Raw genomic sequence first — 19843 nt, forward strand, 5'->3', positions numbered from 1 at the left:
TATAAACAAAAAGTAATTGAGGTATCTTATCAATTTACTTTTGCTGTAAATCTTGTATTAAAACATTATCATATGTACCGTACTATAAAAATTACACCTGGAAAATAAATTACAGGACATACTGGACAACTAAGGAACATACTGTTGTGCTTGACTGCACAGGAAATGCTTTGTCATCAATCCCCATATTGTTTCACTTTTCCTTGCCTGGTTTCAGCCATCTGTCACATTAAACTGGATAATCATGAAGCTACCATATTCATAATAATTATAAACAATAATTTTGTAAATTATATATACATATACAAGAAATGTTTATTTAATTTATTCAACTAGACATTTAACACCATAAGTACTAAATTGTATGGGCAATTTCTGAATTGCTACTATTCTAGTCTCAACCTGCAAGTTCTTAAATTGAAATGAATATGATAATGAGCTAAGTTAGAACTAGCTTCTTCCTACCAAAGACTATTTGTAACTCAAAGCATCAACAGCAAACAAGAAACAGATGGAGAAACAAACCATGATCAGCTCCTGAATCAATGCATGTCAAGGAAAGGTGTCACATAAAAAATATGTCCAAATTACAAAAAAGTTACTCGCAAAACAAATGTGTCCAGTTGCATCAACTCTATCAGCTGAAAAAATATTGAGATATCTTGGCAGCACCGAGTCTACTTCTTGCAAGTAAACTTTTTGTTTGATTGCCCAGTATTTTATTCAAAAAAAATTATCATCAATAATGTATTTTATATATAAAGTATTTATAATTATAATAATAATAAATCCTTTTAACAGATTGACGACTGTCGGAGAACGCATTGCTACGATCAGTTTATTTGCACATTTTTATCGATGTTAGCAGAACAAGGAAAGTTGGCAGATTTAGTAGAGCAACAGCTTCTGGTGAGGAGGAGACAAGGAGTACATGTGGGAAGACTTCACAAGACAAAGAAACCGGATAGACGTAGAAAATCCAGAACCAAAAAGAGAAAATAAATTTCTTATTTTCCAGTTTATTCAGTATATGATTTAGTTTAGTAGTTTTATGAGATTACTTGTAAACCTGTTTAATATAATACATATAAATATATGTAAATATGGAATCGTTCGAAACACATTATGTCAAAATTTGTAAATGTGGTAATATGATGTGTAGAAGTCCAGTAGAGGCTTTTTAATTTTTATTTTCTTTTTAATCCGAATGCATTTTAAATCATTTCTGTACTTAATTTTAAACATATTTAATTTTTCAAGCTATTTTTCCATTGTATATACAAACTCATTGTAAATAAGAATTACTATAAATACTATAAAGTTAAAAATAGGGAAAGCTATTTCAAAAAAAATCCAATATTTTATGAAATATTACAATATATAAATCTTTACAAATGCAGGATTTTAAACATCCATAAAACTTTTTACTCTATGCACAAAATGATCCAAACATCCTGAAGCTTCCAAAAAGTTTCTGTTGTTTTACTATTTGTTACGTTAATGAATCTGTACGGTTTCAGAATCTACCGAGAGGTAAAATATACAGATTTTTAATGTAGTTAAAACTTACCTTAATTATAATAAAGTAAGGTAATTTCTCCAATGCGTCAAATTACATTAACTTTACAAGCATACTTGTAACTATGTACGAAAGTAACAGCGATACACACGTTAATATTTTAAACAGTGTGAAGCAATTGGCATTTGTTATAAATTAAATCTGAAAGCGGTAATAGAAAATAATTTTCGGCCCTCATTTCGGAAGTGTTTCTTTTAAAACTGTTGTCGTATACTTTGTTGAAACAGGCAAGAGGTGGTGATGATTCTGTTTTAATTTTTAAATGTTTAATACACTGGACGACAAAAAAAATAACGCACCATGAAGGACTTGTTGGATTTGAATAAAAATTGGTACATGACATCGTCATAGCTAGACAGGTATATGATTGCAACCATAAAGCAAAAACATACTTTATTTTGCAGTAATGTTCAATACAGTGCAGGCACTAATATCTGTTTGGCCGCCTCTAGCACGGATACAAGGTGTGATATGCCTCAGCATAGAGGCATAAAGGTTGCGTATAATGTTCTGTAGCATATCTGTCCACGCGTGATGCAACTGGGATTTAAGATGCGTCAGATCCTGCGGCTGTCGCAGCTGGCGTCCCAGGTAGTCCCACACATGTTTGATTAACAATAAATCTGGAGACCATTGCAGGCCAAGGAAGTGTGGCAATGTTACGTAGGCATGCTTGGGAGACTGCTGCAGTGTGTGGCCGGGCATTATCCTGCTGGAATATGCCTGTCGGAAGCCCTGCCATGAGGGGCGACACATGTGGCCGGAGGATGTATTGCACATATTGTTGGGCTGTGAGAGCAGTACGCATGACAACTAGAGATGTCCTACTGTCGTATGTTACGGCTCCCCCACACCATAACACCGGGGGTTGGGCCCGTGTACCGCTCCACAGTATAGGTTGGGTTGACGCCTTGACCCGCGGGCTGCCATACCCTCACACGGCCATCGTGAGCCCCCAAACAAAAGTGGGATTTGTTGCTGAAGACAATACGCTGCCAGTCGGTAGCTGTCCATGATTGTCGTAAAAGACACCACTGCAGACGGAGGCATTTGTGGGTGGCTGTTAATGGTAGAACACATACTGGGCGTCAGGAGACCAATCCACCTTCTACTAAGTGCCTGAAAATGGTGCGGCTGGATACACGGTTCTGTAACGCAGGTGCCACTGCTGCATGAATGGTAGCTGACGAAGTTGTAGGCGCTGTCTGTGCTTGATGTACAATGAGACGATCCTCCACCTGGTGGTCTGTCGATAGCGTCCGGAGCCTGTTTGCCATTCATGCGTACCCCTACATACCCACTGCTCATAACACATCCTAACAGTTCCATCAGAACGGTTCAGATGGCAGCCAATCTGGCGGTATGACCATCCTCCTCTTCTCAATCCAATGATGCGACCTCTCTCAAACTCACTTAACTGAGTGTAAGGTCGTCGAATGTGTCGTAGAGGCATGTCTTTCACTCAACGAAGTCCCAACCATCAAGACAAGCGCAAAACATATGCACAAGTCGTCACAGCATGCACCTTTAGACAGAAGAAACACTTTTCTACCCTCTGGTGGCGATACAATACAAGAACCTGATCCCAAAAGCTAATCATTTACATATCTAGCTATGATGATGCAACATACCAATTTTTATTCAAATCCAACAAGTCCTTCATGGTGTGTTATTTTTTTTGTCATCCAGTGTAATTAACTGTTCATAATTAACATCAGTTTATAATTGTAATTAATTATGAATTGAAGTTAAATTTTGAGACAATTTTTTATACCAAAGTTGAATTTTTCTTATCTTTTGTTACAATTTTTACATCCTATTTATGGTTTCTGTTTTTTAGATGAATTTCTTCTGATCTCTCTTAGATTTTTAATGATAAAAAATAAATAAATTATAAGAGATTTAGTATAATTCAAGATCTTTTTTTATTACAGTTTCATTTTAAATTTAATTTTTATACATCAAATTTGCTTACTACCTACGTAAACACACAATCAGTGCCATAACTAGGGCGGTGCCCAGGCACAGCCACAGGGCGTAGACCCTGGGAAGCGCAGAAATGACCTGGACCAGGTTTTGGGTCATAGTTTTGGGGCGTAGTTACAGATGTTTGCACCGGGCGCATAAAAGGCTAGTTACGGCATTGCACATAATAAATCAGTTTAAGTTTTAGTTGGATCAATGGATAAATATTGGAATAAGAATTCTACAAAGCTTTCTTACTGTACACTAATCATTTTCTATTAGTAAATTTGTTTATTATGCAATCTTAAAGCTTTAAATAAATTCTTAAAATTAAATTCATTCAGTTAAAATTGTGTTTAAAGAATAGGTTTTCTATTTAGATATATAAACTCCATCTCTGTATTTGCAAATGTGGGTAATTTAATTCTGGTTATCAAATATTTCTTGGATTAAATATTAGGTATATGTATTTTAGTATTAAAAAAAAATGGCGACTTTTGCCTAATTGTATTATGCCAAACCTAAATAAAATGCAATCTTTACTCTGCAATATTGTACATGAAGTGCAGTAAATTTAAAATTGTGAAAATTGTTTGCCAAATAAAAAGTATATTTAATTTTTGATATGTATTTTACTTTTAAAGCATTTGTGATAGATAAAAACAGAAATAAAACTATATTGATTGATGAATTAAATCTTGGAAATGTTACTCTCTATCACGTTATACAAAGCAGGCATTTTTGAAATGTATATTAGTTAAAATTGCATTTTATATAATATAAAATAGGGTGAAAAGTTTTGATATACCAGTTAGATTACAGTTGATTAGAGTACTTGTATATAATAAGGATGGAGGTGACTTTTTCTTCCTAGCAAAGTTCTAAAAAATTCAGGAAAATAAGATCCATGTACTGGCTTTTCAAAGATATAAACAGTTGAAAAGATGTGGATTTATTATTTGATATCAGTGGCGCATTATGGCTTCATGGGTACCCACGCAAATTTGAATTAGGAGGCCTCCTGTACAGTGTTGACGTAATACATTTTTCTACGGGGGAATATTTTGTTATAAAAGATTGATTTGGGCATTATGCAATTGCCCTGGAGGTAACGCTCTACATGGTACTGTACATTGGCAGAATCAACATTTGCTAAGTGAGAATGCAGACTATTAGTGAAATGCTTGATTTAGGCCTACCACTTGAGTGGATAAAACCACTAGACACTTGTAGTCGTGGATTCGCGCCTCGCCCACGTGCTGCCATGTAGAGTTTTACCTGTCATCTAAATAGGGACCAGTTTCCCATAGCAAGTTTTGGGGCACTCCATTCTCTTATTACACTACACCAAAGTGATTGGTTTCATTATTGCAGGCTCGACGAGGAGTTTACTTATTACTAAATACTTATTTTTTTCATATTTTTAGCTACCGGGTTAACTTTTTTAAATCCTAGAATACTTTATTTACTAAATATTAAAAGTAGAATAGCGCGTGTTAATTAGGTCCGCGACACGTGATCTAATTAATCAATTTAACTTGAAGCAAAGTAGTAATATAATTTGTTTGCCAGGTTAATTAACATCAAAATTATTCCAAATTTTCATAATTAACATGGAGGCCATTCTAGAAAATTTATACAATCTACGATTCGCTATTGTTCTGGTAGTTCATAACTTATCAACATAATTCTTGCTTCAATTGGAATTTAAATACACCAAGAATTCAACGCTTAAAGTATAAGTAAAATGTCATTATAACAGTCAAATAAATCGACTCGTAGAATATAAAAAGTAAAAATTTTATTTGGATTTCATCCTGAAAACAATCAGGTCTCCTAAACATCCAGGAAAAGGAAATGTCGTGTAATTATTGTACGTCGGCTGATATTTACTAGTTTGTTAGAATGAAAGCCGGGTAAGACCAATAAAATATTACTCGATAAGGATAAAAGTAAGTGAGTATAGACAATTTGGTTACTGTTTACAGCTTTATATTTATTTTTTAAACATTTTTCTGGTGTGTAGATCATGTAAGCTCTTTCTGACTTAAGAGGGATGTAGTGATAATTTGTTATAAGCTTGATTGAAAATTGTATTGAAGAATTATTTACTTTTACGATTGAAATGATGAGATAATATATGATGAGAAAAAATGATGAGAAAAAAAATATATATATATATATATATATATATATATTTATTTATTTATTTATTTATTCACTTAATATTTAAAAACTCATCGTGGAATTCTTAAATTGGGCATTTTAGAAAGTTAACAAGCTGTTTGGTGTACACGTGTTTTAAGAAACTAAATACTTTACTTGTATAGCACAAAATTTTAGTCTGTTCTGTGTAAATTTTATATTGGGTAGTAGAGTTTAATTGTTTTAAGTTGTAAAATAGCGTAACTGGAACATGATATCAGGAAGGCCCGAATTAGCGTGTGCATACCTACTTTACCACTGTGGTGAAGAGTAGATTGCAAGAGTCCGAAAATGTAAAAATCTGGATGGTCTTTTTTGACCGATCGCCATAATTTTCCTGTTATATATAACAGCCGGATGACCGAGCAATTAGAGTGTCAGTCAACCGATCTGATAAAACTCCAAGAATTTTTCGGGCTCCGTCTCTCTCACCACCTGGCTTCCCCATTGTGGCTCTGGCCGAACCCACGATGGGCTTGAAAAAAGGCCTTGTTAGTGTTTATTTCAAGTTAGTATTATTGATAGTTTGTGGCAACGCGACACCTGGGAGATCTGCCGAAAGGGAGGGACTTTCTATGGGAAATTGGTCCCTATTTAGGTATTACTACAGTGAAAGAAACCCTGAAAACTCCACATGGCCAGCCCGTTGGTGAGGTGATCAATTACCAGTGTTCTGTGTTTTTTATCCGATCGTTCATTAGGGGCCCGTACTGTAGCTTCTTGTAACCATTTCTACGTTAAAACCGTAAGGGTTAATGAATTCATTTTTATTAAACAGAATGCACAATACTCATCAGTCTATTCATTTACAGTCATGCTCTGTTTTTCAAGTTATAAAGTTATAAAATTTCTTTCTAAAAATAAATGATACTTATTGGTAAATTACACTTATATAAATTGATTATTAAGAGAATCGATGGATAGGAATCATCTCAAAACAGAATTTAATCTACCAGTGGAATTCAATTGTTAGATTGGATCATATTTAAAGATGTTTGTCTTCCTCTGCACACATTTTGCTCAACAATAATTCACTATACAGTAGTTACTATATATCCGATTACTTTTCCTGAGAAATTATACTGCATAACTTGTTTTGCAAAATAAAATATTAATTGTAAAGTATTTTTGGGATGCGTGTAAGTAGTCTAATAATAAGCTTTAACGCATTATGAATTATTACATTAGAAAGAAAAAAAACTAGCAACGAGTTGCTCAACTTTCCCGGCGACATTTAAAATTTTGGTGGCGCCATCTGTAATCATATTTTATTTTAAAAAAAAAATTTATATTTCTATTATAAATATGGCTTTGTATTTAATTAAATTTATTTTATCTTCATAAATAGATAAAATTTTCAGAATATGATTCGAAGATATTTTCGATTGTGGTTGATGTACATCATTTGCACACACGAAGAGCATTTATTTTCTGCAAATAATATTGCTACCAACAGGAACAGTAGCATAAAACATCTTTTCAATAAAGACATAAATAATATTGAAAGGATTAAAGTAAATATTGGAATCAGAAAATTTGAACAAGATACTATTGTAGCATTACATAACATGTATAGAACTCAAGTTACTCCATCTGCCTCTAAAATGCTAAAAATTGTAAGTTTTATTTATGATTCATAATGTAAATTCTTTACAAGAATTATAATATAGAATACGTTTAATAAATACATTGCTTACATTATAATCTCTTTTAAAACTTATAAATGGTGTCTTTACAGAAATGGAATTGGCATTTAGCTGAACTGGCAAAGAAATGGGGAGACAGGTGCCAATTCGGGTTCGGTCCTAGCAAATGTAAAAATATAATTAGTCAGAATATGGATTTCGATACTCCATCATATAGAGCAGCATTAGCGAAATGGAACGACGAAAAATATAATTACGATTATGCAAGTAATAATTGTGATATTGATGCTTCGTGCCATCATTATAAAACGGTAAGATGTAAAATACCATAATAATTATGGTTAATGGCATTAGAAGCTTTAGTATTTACTTATAATAAATTTCAGATTACGTGGGCGAAAACACATTCCATAGGCTGCTCACAATCCAAGTGTGGGACGAATGGGTCCATAAATTTCTTCATTTGTAATTATTATCCAGCGTAAATAATATTTATATTTATAATTAAATTTCTAATTTTATTTATTTCTTTATTAAGTTTTTTATTTTATTTTTATCAAACAATTATGAAATAATTAGCAGATAATCGGAGTCGGATTTGCACATAAGCTTAACAAGCTGCAACTTGGGGCGTCGTTTAATAGAGAGGTTGCGGCCGACGTTTTCAACGCGAAAACGTGTACGTCGGACGTTTAGCGCCGCCTTCCTGTAAGCCTAGAAGTTTGACAATGGCGTTTGGAATGAGAGTGAAATCATGCTCGACGTTCCAAACGCCATTATCAAACTTCTAGGATCACGGGAAGACGGCGCTGAACGTCCGACGTACACGTTTTTGCGATGAAAACGTCGGCCGCAACCACTCTAATAGGTATTAATTAGTATAATATGTCTTCACATGAGAAAAATGTAATTCCTAAGGTAGACTATGTCTCCACGTTAGATTTTTTTTCATTTTTTTAAATAAAAGTAAAGGCCGATATGCCGATTAAAATATGCATGCTGACATGGACGAGACACTCTAATACTCGTATTATGAGTCTTGGCTTAAGGCTTCGCATTTATATAAAATATTTCAGTGTTGCTTGTTTATTTCTCAGCTACTAACGTATTTAATATGAATTATTTCATAATATAAATTTTGTTACAGCGCAGATTTGTCAGAGCAACCATACACGAAAGGATTTCCATGTTCAAATTGCACAGAAGAGTGTATCATGTCATCCTTATGCGGTTCGTTTTACAAAATAAATCGTTTATATTAAAAATTATACTTTATGAATCGATTGTTAAATAAATAATTGTTTTAACAGATACAAATTTAGTGCTACCAAAAGAAAAACTTGTTGAATGCAGCATAAGTCCATGTAAATAGTAAAATTCCTTAATTTATTGCATCTTATTCTGTATTTATTATACTTTTGCTCTAGTTTGAGCTTATGTTTGAATTTTAAATATTTATTTATAAATATTTCTTTTATTTTCCAGCATCTGCAACCGGTTTGATATATGACAATGATGCCAAAATGGAATTATTTATTATGGGCATTATAATTCATGTATTAAATCTTGCATAAATACTAAAATTTCTTATTTATTAGTTTTAATTAATTTAATCTTTACAATTTTTACTTTTAATTGCAATTAAAACTGAAACTTCATTTATTAAATGTTCATTAACATTAGTTAATAAGTAAACTCATTTATCGATTCATGTGTATTAATGAAATATTTGTAAATATTTTTTTTATTTCTGCATGATTAAAATATTCCTAAAATAAACTGAAAAATTGTTTTATGTTAATGATGATCAACTCCAGATCAGGAGCCAACAAGTCCATTTGGTCCATACCTCGGACATAGAAGATTCTCAAAATTTAGTCTTATGTATCCAGCAATTCTCGGGTTATCTCAAGAAAATATCGATATTTTGATTGTTATTTTGATAATTGTAGGAACGTAGTGACGACTAATACTTGACTTCGTGCATTCCTTGTCCGCAGAATAACTCTGGAATGAGTTGTCCGATCTTGATGAAATTTTCTACGACGACTCATCATCACTCAAGGATGAACTGATTAAAATTTCAACTTTCAAAAATGATCCGTTTTTGTAGAACTGGATATAGGTGTTTTTCTTCAGTATGGATCATTTTTGAGAGTTGAAATTTTAATCAGTTCATCCTTGAGTGATGATGAGTCGTCGTGGAAAATTTCATCAAGATCGGATAATTCATTCTAGAGTTATTTTGTTGACAAGGAATGCATGAAGTCAAGTGTTAGTCGCTTCCTGCACGCACGTGTAGAAGCGCCATCTGGTGGTCGGAAAATATGACAAGCATTAAAACGGTAATTTTGAAATGTAAATGTTGTCGCTAACTGGACACACAACAAATATAAAGAATCTTTATAGAATAATAAGTTTAAACAAGTCTTCTTTTTAAAACGTGGAGCAGCAGCGATCAATATTGATGGCTTTACGATCCATTCTCTCCTTCGTCTTCCTATCGTTAGTACGAAATTTCGATCTCTAAATGGAGAAGCTGCGCAGAGATTCCAAATTGAGATGAAGTCGCTCAAATTCATCATCATCGATGAAATGTCAATGATTGGTGCAAGAATGCTTTACATGATCGAGAGAAGATTGAGAAAGATAAACCCCGAGAAAGATGAGCCTTTTGGTGGATTCTTTATATATTTGTTTGGTGATTTTCGTCAGCTTCCTCCTGTTAAAGATACTCCTCTCTACTCGAGTGTTTTTTACGATGTAATGTCCCAACAAGGTAGATTCGCATTTGATTCTTTTGAGAAGTTTATTGAACTTAGTAATTCTCATAGACAAAATAGCGCAGATAGTTCCTTCACGGATGTCTTACAACATCTAGCTTCGGGTGATTTCTCTGATACAGATCTGAACATTCTGACGACAAGAAATCGAGCCTATTTATCCAGAGATGAACTTGATCAGTTCCAAACGGCAGTAGAGCTATATCCAACAAACGAGCAAGTTAAACAAAGCAATGAAGACTACTTGCAGTCAACTGGATGTCCTTTTGCTTATATAGCAGGGGTGGGCAAGCAAGAGTTCAGTGGGAGCCGAAATGTAGGTTTTGCAAAATGCATGGGAGCCGCAGTTCTGTACTATCGTGGTGGATAGTATGGTAAGGCTGGAAAGGATAGCACTTTCAGCAAGAGCCACATGTAACTCAAAAAGAGCCGCACTTGCCCATGCCTGTTATATATCATCTGAAAACACTCCAGATATTGCCCTGCCTTCGTCCAAAGATGACTCAAGCTCTTGGTCTCTCGGTCCCTTCAAGTTTTTGAATCTCTCAGTTAATGCCAGAATCATTCTGAGAGTCAACTTATGGGTGCAAGGAAGTCTCGTCAATGGTTCACTAGGAACTATACGCTACATTATATATGTTCCTAATGCTCGCCCTCCAGCTCTTCCTCTGTTTATTTTAGTGGAATTCGATAGCTATCAGGAACCTTTCATCTATGATAATCTGTTTCCAATAATCCCCATAACACGCACTTCGAACGATGGCAGTATATTGCCATCTCGTAGACAGTTTCCCCTTACCTTAGCATACTCGATGACTATACATAAATCACAGGGATTAACTCTTCCAAAAATCAAAATAGATATAGGGAGAAAAGAAACAGCTATCGGTCTTATCTATGTTACATTGAGTACAGTGAAAAAATATCTGACATAGTATTTTTAAAGAGTTACAATAAAGATCGCAACGAGTCAATCTGTAAGTCCAAGGCCTGTAGTGATAGACAGAATTTCATGAGACATTGGCATAGCAATTAGGCTAATTAATGGCTTATTCTGACCTTATATTTGTACCTTTAAATGATCCAATAGAAATCATATATATTGTTGAGAACGAATGATTCTTTGTTTCTTTTTTCCTCATAATCTAGAAAATAAAGGTGCAAGCAGCTTCGTTCCGACTACACGCTGATGTAGCGTTACTTAACTAGTTATAATAGTTGTAGAATATAAATACTTATAACTTAATAATCAAATTGTAGTTAATTAAATATCAATGTTAAAATATATGCACAAGCCATGGTTTTGGCAAAACATCAGCCATTAAGATTCATATAAATTTTAGTCTGTTTTCTGAAGAGTTTAAAATTCAGTCTATTCATAAAGTCGCAAACACGTTGAAGAAAACAACCGTCCACAGTTAATTACAAACGTCAGAAGGAAATGGTTTCCTTCTTCGAAAGCCCATTGCAGAATCATCCTTCTGTCACATCCGAGGTTTGAAATCAAATCCGAGACTTTGGCTCACGTCCGAGTTTTTAGGTCATAGCCAAGGTAAACTATCACTTCTGAATAGAACTTTCCAGGTTATCTTCGGGTTTCTAACACCAAATTAGGGTACCATTTTTCCATAGAAAGCCCTCTTGTGAGACATCGCCATGGGTCGTCCATGTGTTGAGTTGCCGAATCCCAAAAAGCCAAACCATAGTCATTATTCTAATATAATTACAATAACATATACAGTGAGAATAATTCTTTTTATTATTTGCAATGTAAATCACAATAAATGAAAAACTTTCAGCTATGACACATTGTGAAACAATTCTTCAAAGTAACAATAAACATATTAATTCTATTATAATTATTATTACCGATATAGTCATTTGGTGTGTACAACCAGCTAAAAATTAAAAAAAAAGTATATATATTATATATATATATATATATATATATATATATATATTAACGTTATAAACATTCAAATAACACATATTAAATCTTGATTTCTTTCTTAAATACTTACCACAAGTCTTAAGATCTGGTGGTAATTGCATATCTTTATTCACTAATAATGTAAAAATTTATATAAATATTTAAAATAAGTAGAAAAAATGTAAATAAAGTTATAATTACTAACCACATAAACTATTTTCACATGTATCACCATTACATTTACTACATGCTTCACCTGACTGATACGGTGCTTTCCCCCGAATATTGCTTCTGTGTACAAAGAGTAATCATGAATATATTATTACAGATCTATTATATATACATAATTTAATAAATTACTTGGGAAAATAGTTGCAAACCACCATAAATTTAAAACCAGTTTTCAAACAATCCGTTAGCGAACAGCCAAGGAAACGAACATCAGCTGAAATCATCTGAATGAATAGTTATATTATAGAATAACTCATAATATATTCTTAAATTTATATTTAAGTATCTCGCAATTCTTACCGTAAGGTATTTATCACAATTACTGTCTTTATCACATACAGCATTAGAGTAATTATAATGTTGAGATTCTCCGTGCCAAATTTGTAAAATAGTCTCGAATGGTTCGTATCCGATGTATACATTCTGATCGATTTTGTCTAAACATCCAGCAGGGCCACCAATTTCGTCTACATTGCATCGATCGGACCACAACTTAGCTAAATCTGCTAAAGTGTCACTCCATTCCTGGAAAAGATTTTAATGTAAATACATTCGGCCCATACCAGGCAGCCGCCATTGTAGGTTTGTCTCTTTAGTGCCCACAGGGCAGAAAGAGATAAAAGTGAGTGGCGAAAAGACAATTTAAAAACAAAATCCAGCAACGAGTCTTTTCCGGCTGTTGAAATTAACTTTTTACAGTATGATATATTTTTTAATTATAATAAATAAAATTGTGCGTGGCGCCATCTGTTATGAGATATTGTTATAAAAGCTTTTTTTATATTATTAATTATTATAAAAATGACAAAAAGCTTAATTTTGAGGGTAGGGGATGAGTTTTGTAAGAAATTTTAAACGTTAATAACGGATAAAATCATCAAGTTCGACCCGTCTCGACATATAATTTTAAGAAAAACTATACTAGAAATTAACGTATTATGTTTTACAAACCAATTTCTTCATATTGGCAGCGATTGGTTTAGTGTTATTTCTATAAAAATTACTCAAATTTAAAATTTCACTTCGTTCGTCTTCCGTGAAACCATACTTTTTACTGGAACGTTTGCATTTCTTTTTAATTGCCTTCACTATAGAATTGTTATTGAAATATTCCTCTTTGGATATCTCTGCACTTTCGAGTTGGTTACTGGAAGGAAGAGACAATTCACTTTTCGAACTGTTTACTAGAAGGAAGAAACAATCCATAAGGATCACACAAATGAACCACATCGTGAAACTTCTAAAAGATTTGAAACTCCGTTTATCGAACATAATTCTACTGAAACATATTTCTTTTGTTCTATTTTTATTGTTCAAAAACTTAAATTTATTCTATTTTAAATCAAATGTTCTTGAAAATAATAAAATATAATATTTTTTTCATTTTTATAAGTATTTTTAAAAATTTCTGTATGTATGTTAGTTTGTGTGTGGGAGGAGCACGATTTTGTTCACCCTGTTTGAAGCTTAATAACTTCTGTGCTTTTAGTCGAAAATTTCTGAAATTTTACATGGAGGTTTGTTTATTAGAGGGATTGACGCTATTGAATTTTGGTGGTTAAAGGTCGAGCGGTGAGGAGATAATGGGAGTCGTGTGCATCTCCTGTAGGATCGGACTTATTGACGATTTTACTCATTAGCATTTACAATTTCTTACAAAACTCATCTCTATCCTTAAAATTAAGTTTTTTGCTATTTTATAATAGTTAAAAATATAAAAATGTTTTTAATAAATTATGATAACAGATGGCGCCGCCAAAATTTTAAATGTTTCCGGGAAAGTTGAGCAACTCGTTGACTCCGTCTCCGTTCATTTGGCGGAGACCAGACCCTAAACACTGGGAGTTCGGTCGTGGGTTTGCGCCTCTCTCGGACAGGCTGGCAGCATGGAGTTTTCCGGGTTTTCTCCATGTCGATGACGCCTGAATAGGGGCCAGTTTCCCATAAAAGTCTTCCCGGAAGGCATTCATTCCCCGCTCGCGATTAGGCGATTCTATAAGGCCGGTTCTTCGGTCGCTTAGCGATCAACCACAAGTCTCTCGGAGTAAAAGGCGAACAGCTACAAAAACTCCATATGAACCACCACCTACGAAAGAAAGAAAGAGTAACTCGTTGCTAGTTTATTTTTATTCTTGTTCGTTGCATAAACAGTGAAGAAGAAAACGAATATTGTATGGAAATAAAGAAATAAAGAGAAAGTTCCAAGTGGTCCGCCTCCTCTTAATTAATATCATCAGGGTGAATCGATTATATTTCCTTCCCTATCTGAGAAATAATACTTATTGCTGCCAGTATCTGACTCTTCCCATATTAAGGGCCAAAAGAGTCAAAACCTTCTGAAAAGGAAGGAAATGTCCTGTTTTTAACAGTTAATTGTTTATTTAATTTTTAATATTGAGTGAATTTTTAACAGTTAGGCTAATTGTTTAATTGTTCTATATATCTATATATATATAAATTATTCTAGTTGCGTTCCCATAAGAACTATACCCCATACAGAAATAGAATCAGCTGAAGAGATAAGTTAATTTCTTATGTAACTGACTATTAATCTACTACAGTACTGTATTTCACTTTTCAAATTTTACGAAATTATTCTTTTGTAATTTAAATTTTTTAAAAGAACAAAAATGTTCGATTTATTCTATTTTTTTACTTCGAAAATTAAACTAATTTACATAGCAATTAATGAGTTTTTCTGTAAAGAACTGTGTAGACTAGAAATTCGTACAAAGATGAATGGCGGAAATTTTGTCATGTGCTTACTGTGTGTGACTCTTAACAATAAATTTTCCATTTATGCTAACGATATAACGTTCGAAACTGACGACTATTTCGAAGAATATTATGATGATTATATTGCTGATACGTTTAGAGCGAAGGAAACAGGTACCAAAACTTCGTTTACCGAAGAAGAAAGGGATGATATTTTAGATTTAAGTAATCTTTACAGGAACAGCACTAATCCTACAGCTGCAGATATGTTCAAACTGGTAAGAACTATTATTCTTTCATTCTTTTTTTGGTTAATGTTACCTATGGTTCCAAAATGGCAGCTCGTCTCTGATTTCAGCAAATAGAAGAAAGGAAACCGTGGAGACGCACGTCCTAACCTAACCTAACCTATTTTAATCATTTTGTTTGTAATAATTATGGTAAATTTATTAGAATAGGTTAGGTTAGGTTAGAACGTGCGTCCCCACGGTTTCCTTTCTTCTATTTGCTGGAATCAGAGACGAGCTGCCATTTTGGAACCATAGGTAACATCGACCCTATTTTTTATTCTTTTAATACTAAGGTGGCGTTTTCTCATGCCCATCACACAGTAGGGCATCCAGGACCCAATATATTTAGGACAGACTACTCCTGAAAAATCTCTGAGGTTACTCGCCTGGATTCGATTTCGGGTTCCCAGAGCGGTAGGTCGCCGTCTTCGGCTATCTGGCCATCATCTAAACTATATTTATGATAGTCTTTATTGTTTTGTAGCAATGCGTGATTAAGGACGGGGAGCAATTATTGCGTCCCTTAGCGAGATTGTTCACCTAACTATAGTATTTTCGCAATGAATTGTCAATAGGATAAATACAGGGTTGTCAGAATGTGTACCAATTTCCATTCAGAGCCACCAATTACATCAATAACTGTAGCACGTTGCGTTGATCGAGTTGTACTGTAACTCGATCAACGCAACGTGCTACAGTTATTGCTGTAATTGGTGGCTCTGAATGAAAATTGGTACACAAGTACTGTACTACTCGGCTTGTACTCGGGATGTATTGAAAAATTTCTACAGTAAATTGGAATATTGATGTACAGGGTACTATAGAAATATTTTTTTAAACAATTGCCTTCAAAGAATTAGTATTATTATATCTGACTTCTTTGTCAAATTGATTTTTTAATGAAAATTTATGTTAGATTTTTAAACTTTGTGACATTATAAAACTAAATTCTGAAACATTTAAATGCTAAAATTAATTTTTTCGGGGGTGGATAAAGAATGATTAAATCAAAATTATTATTATTATTATTATTTTTTTGTATATTTACCCAATGCAAATTTAGGAAGCGCAGGTCACAGCTGCACTCCTTTCTGAGGGTTTATCCGAGTAAAACCGGGTAATTTAAAAAAATTTTGTAAGGCATATTGTTTTCTTTCGGCACTCTATCTAAAGGATTTTGGATCAGCTGTTGTGTTAGATACAATGTTTTTTACGTGCAATTAATTAAAATCATCTTTAATTCTTACTTCTTAAGAAATACATTTTTTTTTCTTTTTAGCACTGGAGTGATGCATTAGCAAAATTGGCTGACCGTTGGTCAAGTCAATGTAAGGTGTATGAAAGTGGTGGACCAAGAGATTGTTTGGAGTTCATTGGTCAGAACATTTACGTAGGGTTTAAATCATATGAAGCTGCCTTAAATGATTGGTATGATGAAAACCATTTGTATGATTACAAAAATTATTCGTGTGCAATAAAGGATAAATGTAATAATTATCTTAATGTAAGATATATGAATAATTTAAATTCATTAAACATTTTTTTTTTCTTAAATTGTTCTGTTAACTACGTACTATATTAAATATATAATTATTTTGGTGTAGATGGTATCGGCTGAAACTCATTCTATAGGTTGCTCGATAAGGGATTGTTCGAGGACTGGATATAAGTATCTGATAGTTTGCAATTATTATCCAAAGTAAGGTTTTAAAGTATTATTTTAACGTAATAAGGGCAATTCTTTTAGCTAAAAGTTTACGGGCGGATGACCGAAGTGGTAGGAATGTCGGCCTACAACTTTGAAAGACTTGGGTTGGAAATTCGGGGTTATTTCACGGTTCTGTATGGAGTGTCGGGTGGTGAGGATGTATCAGGGACAAACCGTCTATGGAATAATTATTTTTTCCTTCAAATAATGAACTAATACAAAAGCTCGTGCCAGTATGTTAAAGCCATTAAAGAGAAGACATTGATCTTGATTCCACCGAATAATAATAATTAATATTCTAGTCGTTTTAAAGAATTTTTAAGCATGAACCACCTTCTATATTAATGACCACTGGGCACTAAAAGGGCTTGCTAAAAAGGTCCTTTTAATGCAAAAAGGAACAGTATTTATATATTACTCTTTTCGCAGGCGAGCACTAAGAGAGCCTTGTGTATATAGAAATATGTAGGCATATATATATAATTCTTCGATAGAAATATTGTTATTATTATCATTACGTGCATTCTCAAAATTTATTTTTAATATATTTTTAACGTATTTTATAACAGGTTTAATAGCTCAAAGACGAAACATCCTTACTCAAAAGGATTATCGTGTGAATCATGTGCCGCGAAAACAATATGTGTTAACAGTTTGTGTGGTCGGTACAAATCGTTACTTATAATTAAAACAATATAATATTTGTCTAAATATTATACTATTTTAATGTCATATGTAAATAAAAATATTTACTTTTCAGAATTATATAAGCCACATGTACCAGAAGAGGATTTGAAGACCTGTTGTAAGTATTAAATATAATCTGAGTTTTATATTATTAAAAAAAATCAATGAAATAAATATTACAACGAATGTTATATTTTCTCCTAAATTATTAATATTTATTTTTATTTTTAGCTGGATTCATACAGCAAAGTAATATACAAATAGTCTTTACATTGGGACTGGTAATTCCAATGATATTTTACAGAGTTCCTGTTACAGAATGAGGAAAAAATATGCCAATATTCTAAAATATTTTATTTTTCGTAAATGTAATTTTGACTTGTGATAAATACAAAATGTAATAAACAATATGGCTAGAAATTGAGGATAACGCGTGTCCGCATTTTGTGGTGGCGCTAGTGAAATGTAAACAATATGGCTACGTATTGAGGATAACGCGTGTGAATATCTTTTAAACTTTATATTAAACACTGGTTCGATATTGCTCTGTGCCCCAGTGCAGATATATCTGTACCCAAATATAAACGGAGATTATTATTATTAAACAGAAAATTCGCTTTTACAAGTTTCCGGTAGAAAGTAAAAGAAAAAAGTATAGAAGGTATAACGAAGTCGATGATTGTCTGCCTGCTCAGCAGTTGAATAAAAAGTTACTCAGTTCATGCTATGGCTGTTATTTGTAAATAAAGTGGGCATTTTGAATCACAATGTTGGGCTGCAATTTTCAATCAGGCTCTCCACCTCAAATTAGTAGTGTTTTGCCCCTGTACATCATACTTTTCCGTTAGCAATGGAGTCGTGCCGGTCACCTATTAACTGCTTTCAGGGAAAATTTTTTGAATTGTCTTGTCTTGTTTAGTAAAGATCAGGTAAGGATTATTACATTGGCAGCATGACAAGATTTACTTGCCTCAGACAGCCATCAAGTAAAGATTATTATAAATGTCAATGATGTGTCAGTTGTCAAACAGCAAAATACAAAAATTCGTGGCGGGAAGCTTAAAATAATTAAATAAAAATGAAGCCAAAATAGGGGCACTAGTGACAACAGGTGGCTTTACTTTGTAGAAAATTATGGTGTGTACCACTTGCTTGCTTCAGTGAATATCGCAATTTTCTAGGCTTATATGCTACCGATAACTACAAAAAATCTTACACATTATAATTCTTGTCTTTAGTACGCTCTTTAAAAGTATTAACCATAATTTCATAAACAAGCAAATTTTAACTTTGGCAAACGTTTGACGCCATTCAAATACACTTATTTGAATAGCGCCAACGGTTGAAGAATCCTTTTCAACGTTCCTACTTTACTTGTTAGTCTTCCCGTGGGTGACGATAGCACTGTAGTAGCGCTTTAGTCGTATCAAGGCAGTAGCCTGGTACTGTTTTTTAAAGCAGGGCAAGTCTTTGTACTTCGTTAACATCTATGTTGTGCTTTAGACTATGCATATCGACCAAAAAATTGAGAAAATTAGTTCTTGCACAGTTTTTTTTGCGCTAGTTACGAATGTATGGGTTATTTTTGGCGCATTTAAGCCGTTTTACAGATATTACACAACAAAATTGCGCTTTGTCTATACAAAACTCCATAGACGGTGGCACCTCCACAGACACTGCGATTTAAACACGTAGTGCCGGTCAGCGCCCGGCACTTTTTAATTTTTGGTTATACTCTTGCATTAATGAAATCTGTACTGAACAATTTATAAAAAAGTTTTTTTAATTTCTGTTTTTGTTTGTACACCTAACATATACCTATATTAATATATATTATAGTAACAATTAACATTATTGTTTAATAAAACCTTTTACGGCATTTTATCCAAATTGGACACATTACCTGGTAAAGCGGCTTTACTAGTCTTCTGGAACACATCTAACGTGTTGTTACTGCTTGAATTCTTAACTTGCCGCATAATTAGAATTGATTGACGTTGTGCCACTGTAACATGATTTCGAGAGACCATAAAGAAAAAATAACGTAGTTATCAAATAAATACTGCTATGTAAGATAATAACCTTTATAATCAGTGCAAAAGAC

The 19843-nt window shown here is 33.2% G+C and overlaps 3 protein-coding genes across 6 annotated transcripts in view; all 3 read left to right on the top strand.

Moving 5' to 3' along the window:
* The window catches only part of caly (ubiquitin carboxyl-terminal hydrolase calypso), a 59104-nt gene extending 57501 nt beyond the window's left edge, over positions 1-1603 (top strand). For both annotated transcript variants that reach the window (XM_067269868.1, XM_067269869.1), the window contains exon 11: positions 802-1603. In XM_067269868.1, coding sequence (XP_067125969.1) covers positions 802-1002 — 201 coding nt within the window. In that variant the 3' untranslated portion in view covers positions 1003-1603. The remainder of the gene's footprint in view (positions 1-801) is intronic.
* A 3627-nt stretch (positions 1604-5230) lies between these two features.
* On the top strand, positions 5231-9008 carry LOC136974976 (serotriflin-like). 2 transcript variants are annotated; one of them, XM_067269970.1, is made up of 7 exons: positions 5231-5496; positions 7098-7365; positions 7488-7706; positions 7782-7876; positions 8543-8625; positions 8706-8759; positions 8881-9008. In XM_067269970.1, exons 2-7 carry the CDS (start codon positions 7114-7116, stop codon positions 8967-8969), a joined length of 792 nt encoding a protein of 263 aa, XP_067126071.1. In that variant the 5' UTR covers positions 5231-5496; positions 7098-7113; the 3' UTR covers positions 8970-9008. The 2 variants fall into 2 exon arrangements, with proteins under 2 accessions (XP_067126071.1, XP_067126072.1); XM_067269971.1 differs by lacking the exon at positions 8881-9008 and having other exon boundaries at positions 7782-7860; positions 8706-8723.
* A 5925-nt stretch (positions 9009-14933) lies between these two features.
* Positions 14934-18111, top strand: LOC136974977 (GLIPR1-like protein 1). Of its 2 annotated transcripts, none has more exons than XM_067269972.1 (6): positions 14934-15332; positions 16624-16848; positions 16949-17043; positions 17622-17713; positions 17813-17857; positions 17971-18111. In XM_067269972.1, exons 1-6 carry the CDS (start codon positions 14970-14972, stop codon positions 18060-18062), a joined length of 912 nt encoding a protein of 303 aa, XP_067126073.1. In that variant the 5' UTR covers positions 14934-14969; the 3' UTR covers positions 18063-18111. The 2 variants fall into 2 exon arrangements, with proteins under 2 accessions (XP_067126073.1, XP_067126074.1); XM_067269973.1 differs by lacking the exon at positions 14934-15332 and adding an exon at positions 16015-16159.
* Positions 18112-19843: the final 1732 nt, after the last annotated feature.

The sequence above is a fragment of the Centruroides vittatus genome, unplaced genomic scaffold, assembly GCF_030686945.1.
Source record: "Centruroides vittatus isolate TY-2023 unplaced genomic scaffold, ASM3068694v2 contig_359, whole genome shotgun sequence".
Classification (NCBI taxonomy): domain Eukaryota; kingdom Metazoa; phylum Arthropoda; class Arachnida; order Scorpiones; family Buthidae; genus Centruroides; species Centruroides vittatus.